General features: G+C 51.7%; 5 protein-coding genes across 5 annotated transcripts, besides 17 other annotated features; all 5 read left to right on the top strand.

The window, feature by feature from the left end:
• Positions 1 to 2,984: a sequence feature (heterozygous, non-Esmeraldo-like haplotype).
• Positions 138 to 461, top strand: Tc00.1047053503837.40 (hypothetical protein, conserved; the record flags this gene model as incomplete). The annotated part of the gene is made up of 1 exon (XM_801468.1): positions 138 to 461. One exon carries the CDS (start codon positions 138 to 140, stop codon positions 459 to 461), a length of 324 nt encoding a protein of 107 aa, XP_806561.1.
• Positions 869 to 2,410, top strand: Tc00.1047053503837.30 (hypothetical protein, conserved; the record flags this gene model as incomplete). Its single annotated transcript, XM_801467.1, has 1 exon — positions 869 to 2,410. One exon carries the CDS (start codon positions 869 to 871, stop codon positions 2,408 to 2,410), a length of 1,542 nt encoding a protein of 513 aa, XP_806560.1.
• Positions 2,528 to 2,550: a microsatellite.
• Tc00.1047053503837.20 (amino acid transporter, putative) lies at positions 2,683 to 4,098 on the top strand (the record flags this gene model as incomplete). The annotated part of the gene is made up of 1 exon (XM_801466.1): positions 2,683 to 4,098. One exon carries the CDS (start codon positions 2,683 to 2,685, stop codon positions 4,096 to 4,098), a length of 1,416 nt encoding a protein of 471 aa, XP_806559.1.
• Positions 2,985 to 5,020: a sequence feature (haploid, non-Esmeraldo-like haplotype).
• Positions 4,326 to 4,368: a sequence feature (A-rich).
• Positions 4,385 to 4,422: a microsatellite.
• Positions 4,423 to 4,448: a microsatellite.
• Positions 4,501 to 4,523: a microsatellite.
• Positions 4,552 to 4,582: a sequence feature (AT_rich).
• Positions 4,583 to 4,606: a microsatellite.
• Positions 4,646 to 4,671: a microsatellite.
• Positions 4,685 to 4,711: a sequence feature (AT_rich).
• Positions 4,804 to 4,838: a microsatellite.
• Positions 5,021 to 6,493: a sequence feature (areas not merged during assembly with more than two copies in the genome that could not be assigned to a particular haplotype).
• Positions 6,494 to 7,322: a sequence feature (areas merged during assembly that could not be assigned to a particular haplotype. This can correspond to areas where the two haplotypes were merged or to regions with more than two copies in the genome that were merged during assembly.).
• On the top strand, positions 6,958 to 8,772 carry Tc00.1047053503837.10 (hypothetical protein, conserved; the record flags this gene model as incomplete). Its single annotated transcript, XM_801465.1, has 1 exon — positions 6,958 to 8,772. The coding sequence occupies one exon, from the start codon at positions 6,958 to 6,960 to the stop codon at positions 8,770 to 8,772; it is 1,815 nt and encodes a 604-aa protein (XP_806558.1).
• Positions 7,323 to 8,034: a sequence feature (haploid, Esmeraldo-like haplotype).
• Positions 8,035 to 10,858: a sequence feature (areas not merged during assembly with more than two copies in the genome that could not be assigned to a particular haplotype).
• Tc00.1047053503837.5 (mucin TcMUCI, putative) lies at positions 10,598 to 10,858 on the top strand (the record flags this gene model as incomplete). Its single annotated transcript, XM_801469.1, has 1 exon — positions 10,598 to 10,858. A coding segment is annotated over one exon (261 nt), but the record flags the coding sequence as incomplete, so codon positions are not given.
• Positions 10,706 to 10,851: a microsatellite.

A 10,858-nucleotide genomic window follows, 5' to 3' on the forward strand; every position in this document is an offset into this window, starting at 1 on the left:
GGCAAAACGGGCCGCACGGGCGGCGCTCCTTTTCAGAGGGAGAACGGGAGTTGGGACCGGAGTGCACATTTGCCCCGAAGATTAACGGGAGCCGCACCTCTGCAGACGGCGTGTCGGGGCTTCCACTGGATGTACGCATGCATCTATGGCAGGAGAGAAAGAAGCAAAGACTGATGTTGATTAGAAGGGAGGCGGAGAAAATGGAGGAGGAAGAAGCTGTTGCTGCCATGCCCATTGCATTCCGGCATGGGACTCAGTCTTTGATGGAGAGGAGCAGCACATGCAGGCCAATGTCGGTATTGAATGGTTCCACCACCCTCGCTCAGGAGTCACACTCAGCAAAAGGTGGAATCAAAGCGCCAACTTCGGTGGGGTCCATGGCAGATGAAGAAACCATTTTAAAGGCGCTTCAGGCACTCGAGAATGCGGAGCGCGTGTCTCAGTACATCATGAGAGACTAGACTGCTAGAATGGAAAGAAGGCACATCACAGAAGGCAAGAAGAGAAGGAGGAAGCATGCGTTTTATATTTTATCGCAGTGATTCCGTTTATTTATTTTTTGACTGAGTTGTTTTGTTTGCGTTTCCATTTTCAATTTCTCTTGTTGTGAGTGGATGATGAGGCAACTGCTTCTTTATTGTACCATTGCGGCACCACAGTATCGGGAAGGACTCGTGCATGGAGGGGAAGGGGCAACCTACCTCTAGTCGCTCAAGAGGTGAAGAAGAAAAAAAAAAAAAAGGGAAAAGGACGTGGGCGGTGACCCGTTGGCTGGTTGGAGATGTCGACAACTTTTCTTGCGTCTTTTTTTTATTTTTTTTTGTTTGCCGTGGCGGGGAAGAAAGGAACAAAAAAGAAGGGGAGGTGGATGCCACCGAAGGGGCGAAGGAAGAAGAATGCCCCGCCGCCGCTTGTGGCACCGGAGCCGGCCGGCGATGAGTTGGAGGTTGACATTTTGTGGGATTGCGTGAAGGAGGTGGACGACAAACCCTCTTTTATGGACGGCACGCTGCTGGAAGCGACCCGCGCCTGCTTCGAGGGCGAGAAGGGCCAAAAGGGCACGGGCGAGGCCGCGAGGACCGCCTTCTTTGGGCGGACACGACACCTGCTTGCCCCGCGCGCCTGTCCCCAGTTTCTGGCGTCGGAGAAGGAGTTGCGGAAAACGATGGAGAAAGCCAAAAACATTCAGGAGGATGTCAGTGAATTCGAGTTGCTGAAGGAGAACGAGCGGGAGGAGGCTCAGCGCAAGAGGGAGAGAGTCACCATGACGGCACGGAATCTCATGACGGAATTATCGGATGCCAGGCTTACTTTCTTGGAGGACATGGAGGAGATAGCGGAGGGCTTCTTTTCGGATCAGAAGCAAATGCTGGAAACACTATGTAACCTTGCGGTGAAGGATAATGAGGTGGAGGCGGCTTTTCTGGAGCAGCAGACGATGCAGCAGCTTTATCGTGACGTAGAGGAGAAGTACTTCAGGGATCACGGAGAGCATGTGGTCCTCATTGCCGAAATGCAGTCTGAGACGAGTCAACAGCAGGAAGAAATGCTTCAGTTGATGCTTCACCGCCTCGACAAGGGAGTTGTTGAAATGACAAAGTTGTCCGTAGAGGAGCTGGAGGATAAGGCATCCGCGCAGGAGGAGATGTCACGGCTTATTGTGGAGCTTCTGAGGGTCCAAGGGCAGTCTGTCGTTCTGGAGAAAGAGACGACGTCTATCGCCGAGGAAATGGCCGTCATGCAGCGTATGATTGCGTTGGAGTTACAGAAGCAACAGTTTTGCCTTAGGCGCCAGAAGCAACTCAGGGAGGATCTCCAGTCCTTGTCCGCCAGGGTCCGGGAGAACGAAATGCGGCTCATCGCAATGATGAGCAACCAAACCCCGAGCGCTGCCTACACCGCCACACTGCCACTGGTGCCAGTGTCTCCCAACACCATTACGAGCCTGACCGAGACCGAGGGGAAGAAGAGCGTTGCGCTTCTGAGCATCGAATTGCAACGCCATTTAGAAGCTAGCAGTGCGGAGCTTGCAAACTACAAGGATGAACTTTGTGCACTGCGGCGCCAACATCTTGTGCAACTGAGTGGACAATACCAATCCTTTAATTTGAACAATTCCTTTTTTGGTACCACGAAGGAATTTTTTTTGGATGCGGACACGAAGGCCGCTGTTCGCTCCATCGTTGTGGAGGCACTGATGCAGGTAAATCACATTCTTGGTGTGATCGATGACACGGCAAAGGTTCCTGGTAACTTGGAGCGTTTGTTGTCTGTGGTTGATTTGAGGGATCAAAAGTTTATTCAAAATTACGTGGCAAATCGCATCAACACGTTATTTAGCCGCATCTGCCCGACAGCCCCTCCGCTTCTTTTTCTCCGCGAGGCGGCAAATGTACAGTCGGAAATATGATTTTCTCCGTTTCTTATGTGAAGTAATATACATGGATACATGTACGCAATACATTTGCGAGTTACCCCCTCTTTCCCTTCCGTTGCTCACATGATTGACGCCGGTGGATACGACATGTTTATTTATTTATTTATTTGTTTTTTCTTTTGGTAGAGAAGAAAAAAACAAAAAAACAAAACAAAGTGAAACAAGAGGAATAGCGAAGTGAACTTAGCACACATACACACATACACATAAACACACATATACACACATCAGAAATACAAAAAAAGATGCCTCTTGAAAGAGAAAGTAGGGATGAAAATGGGGTGGAGATGCAAGGGTATAGGGGTGGCGGGACAGTGGCGGATTACGCATTAATTACGCCTGACATGGAGGATATGGGAGGCGGGGTGATAAATGATGGGAACGATAAGAACGAAGTTCTTTTGGAAGGCGTTGAACCACGTAAACGAAAGTTTCCATATTGTGATTTAATATCTCATGGAGGCATGCTCTCCGGCGCGTACAATCTTGCTTCGGTCACGCTTGGCTCTGGCATTATTACCCTCCCCTCCGCTTTTAACAGCACGGGGATTGTGCTCTCGGTTGTTGTGCTTCTTGTCATTTCTCTGGCGACGGTGTTCTCAACCTACTTGTTGGCATTGGCAGTCGACAAGACCGGGTATCGTGGCTACGAGAAGCTGGCACGCGGATTACTCGGTCGTGGGTGGGACTACTGGGCAGCCTTTAATATGTGGATGTTCTGCTTTGGCTCATGCGTCTCATATGTTATCTCCGTGGGAGACATGCTGCGTCCCATCCTGGATGATTCCTCCGTGAATCCATTTCTGCAAACCGTCTGGGGAAATCGCTGCCTGGTGATAGTGATATGGTCCTGCGTGATGCTGCCACTTTCGATTCCCAAAGAAATTAATTCCCTGCGTTACGCCTCGGTCGTTGGGGTCTCTTTTATCATGTACTTTGTTGTCGCCATTGTGGTGCACGCCGTGCGAGGCTTTGAGCATGGAAAGCCACGCCATGATCTGAAACTGTTTCGATCCGGCAACGGCGCCATTATTGGATTTTCACTTTTTATATTTGCATTCCTGTGCCAAACAAATTGCCTTGAAGTGTACGCTGAAATGCGGAAGCCAACACCCCGGCGCATGACACGGGACACCACGCTCAGTATGGTTATTTGTTGCTTTCTTTACATTATTTCGGGTTTTTTTGGATATGCAGACTTTGGTGATGCCATCACGGACTCCGTTCTGCTTTACTACAACGTCCGTGACGACCCCATGATTGCCGTTGCTTACGCTGGTCTCGCCTTTAAGCTTTGCGTCGGATTTGCCATATGTATGCAGCCTTCTCGAGACTCTATGTACTATTGCATTGGGTGGAATGTCACCACCATGCCTTTTTGGAAGAATGCCCTGTTCTGCACTGCGTTGGCCATCGTTGCTCTCGTACTGGGTTTGTTTATTCCAAGTATCACGATTGTCTTTGGCCTCGTGGGGAGTCTCTGCGGTGGGTTTTTGGGCTTTATATTTCCCTCTCTGTTTTACATGTACACTGGGAACTGGAACCTGAGGACCGTTGGCTTTTTCCACTACTTCTGCACGTATTTGCTGCTTATTTCCGGTGTTGTGGCGGTTGTTTTTGGCACAACGGCTGCCGTGTTCGGCGAGGTGAAAAAAAACTGAGCCCCTCTCTTCCGCAGAGCCTACTGGAATGTGACACAAATAATTTGAGATATATATTGGGCGAGTTTTGCCACCGCCGTCTCTGCTGGCGGGTGAATCAAGACAATGATGTGAACAGGTGCATTATTTTGTTTGTTTGTTTGGGTTATTATTATTATTTTTTAGATGTATATATTGGTTCCACGAGACGAACAGCAACAGCAACAACGACAAAGAAATTGATGGCCTTCTTTTTTTCTTTTTTTTTTTTTTTTCCTCTTTTCTTCTTTTGGCTGTTGGACCGGAGGAGACAGACAGAGAGAGAGAGAGAGAGAGAGAGAGAGAGTGTGTGTGTGTGTGTGTGTGTGTGTTTGCAGCTTCATGAAGAAAAATAGTTTCGTTTGATTATTATTTATTTATTTATTTATTTTATTTTATTTTATTTTTTAAATGTTTCTGCCGGCTCGTTTTATCAAATTTTTTTTTTTTTAATTTAATTAAATTAATTATTATTATTATTATTATTATTGGCGGAGTTGATTTGTTTGTGGGAATTGAGAAGCAGCAGAAAAAAAAAAAAAAAAAAAAAGAAAACTTCAAGTGATAGTTTTATTTATTTATTTTTATTTTTATTGAGGGTGGAGTGGAGTCGGGGTTTAAATTCTGCGATCGTCAAGACAAAAATGATACATGCATGCGTCTTTCATTCTGCTGGGGAGGTGAACCGAAAAGAAAAGGGAAAAAAAGAAAACGAAAAAAAACGAGGGAAAACTGCGAGTGACTCATGCCTCTGAGGCTGGCACGTGTGGGTTAGAAGACACCACCACGGCCGCTTCGTACCCAATTTTACAAACTTGTGGGGAGGCTGTGGGGCTCGCTGGGGCCAAGTGGATGGTGACATGTCTCTTGATGAACTCTTTTCTTTACTTCTTCACTAGTAGAGTTGTATTCTCGAATGTGCCGCGCTGGGAGGCAGCGAGCGCAGCATTTTTTTGGCGAGTGGAGAGGATTGTAGAAGCCAGCGCCGCCCGAGTTCACCTCCCAAGCGCGAGGTGGCAACTCCCTGGTGTCCAAGCGTCGCCTTTTCCCGTGGGAAACTCCTAGCATCCCAGTTTTTGCAACGGCGGCGGGGACGATGGTGGTGGCCGTGAGCCCCCCGAATACATGCGTTCCTCCACTTGCCCAGGGCTCCGCCAACGACGTGCCGAGCCGGGAATTCTCGGGGGATGGGGGGAAGCCCCGGGTTCCTCATTCACGACGCGGCTAAATGGGTCTCTCGTTCCCAGAGTGGGGCTTGCAGGCTCCGGAGCTGCTGCTGCGCAGGAGCCCGGCGACTGGGGATAGGAATCCACACATGTTCAGGAGGCGCTCGCGAGCCCCATGGGATGGGTCGGGATGGGCGGTGATCGTGGTGCGCCGTCGTCGGTGGTGTTGAATTTCAGCGACGCCCTGCGCACGATGACTTTTGGGCGGCGCGCCCTAGCATTTTCATGATGGGGCCGCGTTCATGTTTGCACAGGACCATGTACGAGACAGGCGCGTTGGAAAATTCTACCCAGCCGCTGACCGTGAAGGAGCAGCGAGCACGATCTTCTCGTGGCCGGCTGTATGGGTTATTTGGGCAATAAGCATATTGGGGCTTCTTGGCGGTAGTGGATGCTCACGGGGCATCCCCCTGATTGGATTTGCGCGCAGCTTTTTTTGACTGAGCGCACCCAGTGGACAAGACGATTTTTCTATTTGCCGCGTCGCGGTCACCCGCATGGAGGCACCGGTGTGGGAAAAGTTTTTTGAGCGTGCCCGGGTTTGCCGAGCCACCATTGGCGGCTGCGAGTCAGGGGGCTACAACACATACTTTTCTTGGCGTGTCCTTTGGTCATTCTTCGCGATCGGGGGTGCTGAGTGTGGTGCCTGCTTTGTATTTGCGCCACACGTCTCTTCTGTGCGGGGCCAGAAGGTTCATCTTGCCTCGTTGGCGTTTGCGGAGCGTTTGCCGCAAAGCATGGATGTGTGTGGACAATGTCTCGTTGCAGGGCGCCGCCTTGTGAAGGGGCGGTGCGGAAGTGCGCGCCTCTGCACGCGGGAGTGCGATTCGGCACCGGTTTTTTTTTTTGGCATTTACTTGTTCTTTTCACACGCGCGGTCGCCCATCACGTGGCAACGTCTTTGCTTCCAATGATGGCCTGAGGAGGGAGAACGGAGACGCCGCCGCGTTTTTCGCGGGACACGAAAGGCAGCCACGGCGTGGGCTCACAAAGAGCCCGGCTGGTGTAGATTGGGGCCTGAACCATTGTGTCCGCTGGTGTTTTGGCGTTGAACGGTTCTCATTCTTGCTGGGATGCTGGGCACACTGAGCCCAACTGTGATATTCTGTTCTCTTTTCTCCTTGTAGGAAGAAGTGGCAAGGCCTCCGCGAGGGTTATTGCCTAAGTGGATGTGTGTTTTGTCAAAGGATATCTTTGCTTCACTTTTATGAACGATGTCTGTGCATTTTTGTGGTCAATTTTGTTTGTTTGTTTGCTTGCTGTAATTGTGTGTGTGCGTGTGTGCGAGTCTTCATTCCTTCTCTTGCTTGCTGAGGATGGAGCGCAAAACTTTAAAATGTGACGATTCGGACATGCGGTGCGGCACCCAGTTACGGGGAGGTCGTCTGACATGTTTGAGCCTCAGTGATTGTATGGGCGTGAAAAGAGATGGGTCCGTTTTCCCCTAACCCTCAGTGACAAATGCGTGCGCTCCGTTGCACGAGAAAATGTCATGGTTGGCCCTTACAGCATGACGGCACACAATTTCTGTTTTCAGTGGCGTGTGCGGTCTCTTTTCTGTCTCTTCCGATTGTATACTCTTTTTGCTTGTTGTAGAACTTTAAGGTAAAAAGCAATGGTACAATTGGTGGACGATTTGTTCCGCATGCGGATGCTGATGGCCGGCGTATATCTTGGGCTTGGCATTTCTTCCACGTACGGTTTCAGCATATTTACGGATCATCTGAGGCACAAGTACGGGTATTCGCAAAGCGACATCACGACAATCAGCACGGTCGGGAATTGTGTTGGCTACTGCAGCTTTCTTGCTGGAATGCTGTTTGACTACGCGGGTCCCATGGTTGTGCTTCCACTTGGCGGACTTCTTGGATGTCTGGGCTTTGTTTTGTTTGGTCTCACATTTGATGGTTACGTTGTGTCGAATCCCAGCGTGATCCACTTCTCAATCTTTAATGCCATCTTGTATCTTGGCTGCCCGTCGATGGATGTTTCTTCTGTCATGCCGCTGATGCTGCAGTTTCCCCTGGAGCGCGGCTATGTTGTTCTGATCATGAAGACGTTTAATGGGCTTGGGACCGCTGTGCTGATGGCGTATTTCAACGGCTGGTTCAAGGCGGCGAACTCTGATCAACCTGAGGACAACAACTACTCCGGCTACGCGTACTTTGTTGGGGGTCAGATTCTGCTGTGCTCTCTCATCGGCACGTACTTCACGCGGTTGCCGATGTACTTTCCGTGCTCGTGGAGGAAGAAGCGTCTGAGCAGCGAGGAGGCGGCGGAGCGCGAAAAAACGCTTGACCTGTACATGAGCCAGCAGGCCCCCATGCGGCGTCTGCGGATCGGCGTTATGCTTGTCGTCGCCATGCTGATCTTTTCTACTACCCAGTCGATTGCCACGGCGTACGTGGACACGTCTCATGTGGGCTACTTGGCGATCTCGATTGTGGCGGTGCTGTTGATGGCATCGTTCTCCGTGATTGCGATGCCGTTCCAGTTTTTGGGCCGCTACACGCCCGTGTGTCCCACGCATATGGAGGGCATCGGGAAGGCGACCACGGGGCTGGAGCATGAGCGGACAGGCGAAACCATATGTGAAGGTGCTGTGGCTGACGGCAACGACCTAAGAGCGAATGTGGTGGCCGTACCAGCGCCGCAGTACAGTGGTTCCTTCTGGTCCCACCTGCTCACCGTTGACTTGTGGGCGGTGTGGCTCGCTTGTTTCGGCATGTGGGGCACTGGCACCGTGATGCAGATGAACGCTGCTCAGATCTATCGCAGCAAGAACAACGGCAAGTTTGACACCCGAACGCTGACGCTGTACGTCGCCATCATGTCTGTGGGCAGTGCTGCTGGACGCATGGCCATGGGGTATCTCGATATGAAGTTGTCCGCGTTACAGCGTGCAGGCAAGACAAGGACACTGACGACCATTGCGCTTCCCATTGGTCCCCTGTTGTTGGTGGCGGCTTACCTCTTCTTTGCCGTGCTACCGGGGAGTGTGCTGCTGCTGCCGTTTTTGCTTGGAGCCATGGGCAACGGAGTTGGCTGGGGTGTGGGCGTGATTGCTTTACGGATGATGTACTCTGAGGATATTGGTAAGCATTATAACTTTTGTTTCACGTCCGGTGCCGTCGCGACAATTGCACTGAACCGCTTCATGTTCGGAGAGATGTACGATGCGGAGGCGCGCAGGCGCGGTGAGTTCCCCTCATGCAACCGCCCCAGGTGTGTGCGAAACCAGATGTTTATTTTGCTGGTTGTGAACGTGGTCGCCACACTCGCCGCCGCTCTTGTACACTGGCGGTTTTCGCGCTTCACTCGGGCAAGGCTGGATGAGCGGGAAACACCGGACTCTCTCCAAGACGGGAAGGATATGATCGGAATGGGGTCTTCCGAGCCGATTGCTGAGGAGGATCATCTGCAGTCATAGTGGCGATTCTGGCCGCTGTCCGTGAACGGTGCCGCCCGCTCTCCCCTCATTGTATTTAATTATATATATAAGCTTTTTAAAAATGCCAATTGGTACCTGTGTGTGTGCGTGCGCTGGTGTGTATGGGCTTCGGTGGTCAGGGATTTTTGCCCCTTACCACCGCTGCCACTGCCATCAGTGTGACGTCCGCGCCGTACCGCCGGTGGAGACGCTTTGCAATGAAAATAGTGAGATTAGGAAAGAAAACTGATGTGAATGAAATATTATAATAAATAACTAGGCCCTGCATCTGTTGGTCGTCGCTATAAAGGCGGGTACTCTGTCTGCTGAATACTGCATTGAAGGCAGCGGCTGTAAGCAAAGCGATGGCACACGAGGCCGTTGCGAGCATATATTTGCCCACTCACTCGCCGTTGCATTCCACTTTTGGTTCGGTGCGCAGTGAGGAGAGTGTTAACGTTTTTGGGTATTTGTTTGTTTTGAAATTCTGTTTTTTCTTAACTCGAACTCTTTGGCGGTCGATGTGGGGAGGGCAGCGCATTTCGTTGCACGAGGCTTGTGGAATGAGTGCGGGCCCAGATGGTGCCAAATAAATGGGTGGGAGACTCATATATAAACCTTCTTTTTTTTTAAAATCTATTGATTGAATTTTTTTTCGAGGGCAGGGCGGCGGGTGTTTGTTGTTTTTGAAGGATGGAGTCCCTTCCCTGCACATTCGGCGAGCAGGCAGGCCCTGGCTGAAGGTTTCTGGAGCAATTCGGCCGACATGGTTCCATCCGAGTGATCATCTTCAGGCAATTATCCGGCGGTTGCGTGACCCAACGTGAGCCCTCGGCTTTGATTGCCGTGGCCGGTCTCATCCCATCGGACCGTGCTGGCTGGACGTCTTGGTGGGATCTTGCGGTGTGCGGAAACGCGGCGGGCATGCACACTCCGGGCTGGCCACAGTTTTTGGCGAGTCATCTCTCACCACGCATGAACGCGGCGAGGGCAATTGGACGGATGCAGGGCATGCTAACCACCAAAAACTTGAATTTTTGGCACGACTATGCCCAGGCCATCGGGGATCAACAGCATCTTTGCGCTCTCTTCAGTGCGCAGCTAGTGGCCTAGGAAAAGAGGGACTCCGTGTGACCCTCGCGGAGGGCCCTTCCGCGAGAAGTGCAGGAATTTTGGGAAAAGGAGACGCGGCCGTCCACGAGGGAGAGGCTTGGAGAAGCCAGCGCTGCCCGAGTTCACCTTCAAACCGCGTGGTGGCAACTCCCTGGTGTCCAAGCGTCGCCTTTTCCCGTGGGAAACTCCTAGCATCCCAGTTTTTGCAACGGCGGCGAGGACGATGGTGACTGTGTCTGCATGAAGTGGTGTGCGCCGAATATGAACTAAGGCCCAATGCAACTGAACTGTTTTTGTGTTGAATATTGGCTGCACTTCCCGTGGACCAACAATTCTCGTGGTGTGCGGGGATATCTTTCCCTTTATTGTTACTTTGGCCTTTTGGGCTGCTGTGTGCGCTGCATCTATTCTCGTGTGTGTGTGTGCGTACTCTCCGTGAGGGGTGCAGACACGACGGACCGCTCTCGCCGTGTGTGCATGCGGTGGAGCCTTGTGTGCCGCTCCTGTTTGCTTCTCCCTCTTCCATCTGTGTGTGTGTGCCTGCTGCCGTGGATTGGAGTGTGTGTCGTGCGTGGTGTGCGGCGTACGGTGCATGCCTGGCTGCTGCCCTCTCCTCATGTGGTGTGCCCTCTGTGTGTGTGTCTGCCGCACCTCTCGTCTCCCCTGTTGCTCTCCATGTCTCTCACTGTGCAGATAAGCTCCACACCACTGAATGACCACACTCACGATGATGACGTGCCGTCTGCTGTACGCCCTGCTGATGCTCGCCCTGTGCTGTTGCCCGTCCGTGTGCGTGAAAGCAAGTGTTCAGAAGCAGGAAACTACCACTACGACTACCACAACGAAGCCACCAACTACGACGACCACGACCACAACGAAGCCACCAACTACGACTACAACGACCACTACCACAACAAAGCCACCAACTACGACTACAACGACCACTACCACAACCACCACGACCACTGCGCCG

This window comes from Trypanosoma cruzi, genomic scaffold (genome assembly GCF_000209065.1).
Source record: "Trypanosoma cruzi strain CL Brener 1047053517177 genomic scaffold, whole genome shotgun sequence".
In the NCBI taxonomy this organism is placed as follows: Eukaryota; Euglenozoa; class Kinetoplastea; order Trypanosomatida; family Trypanosomatidae; genus Trypanosoma; species Trypanosoma cruzi.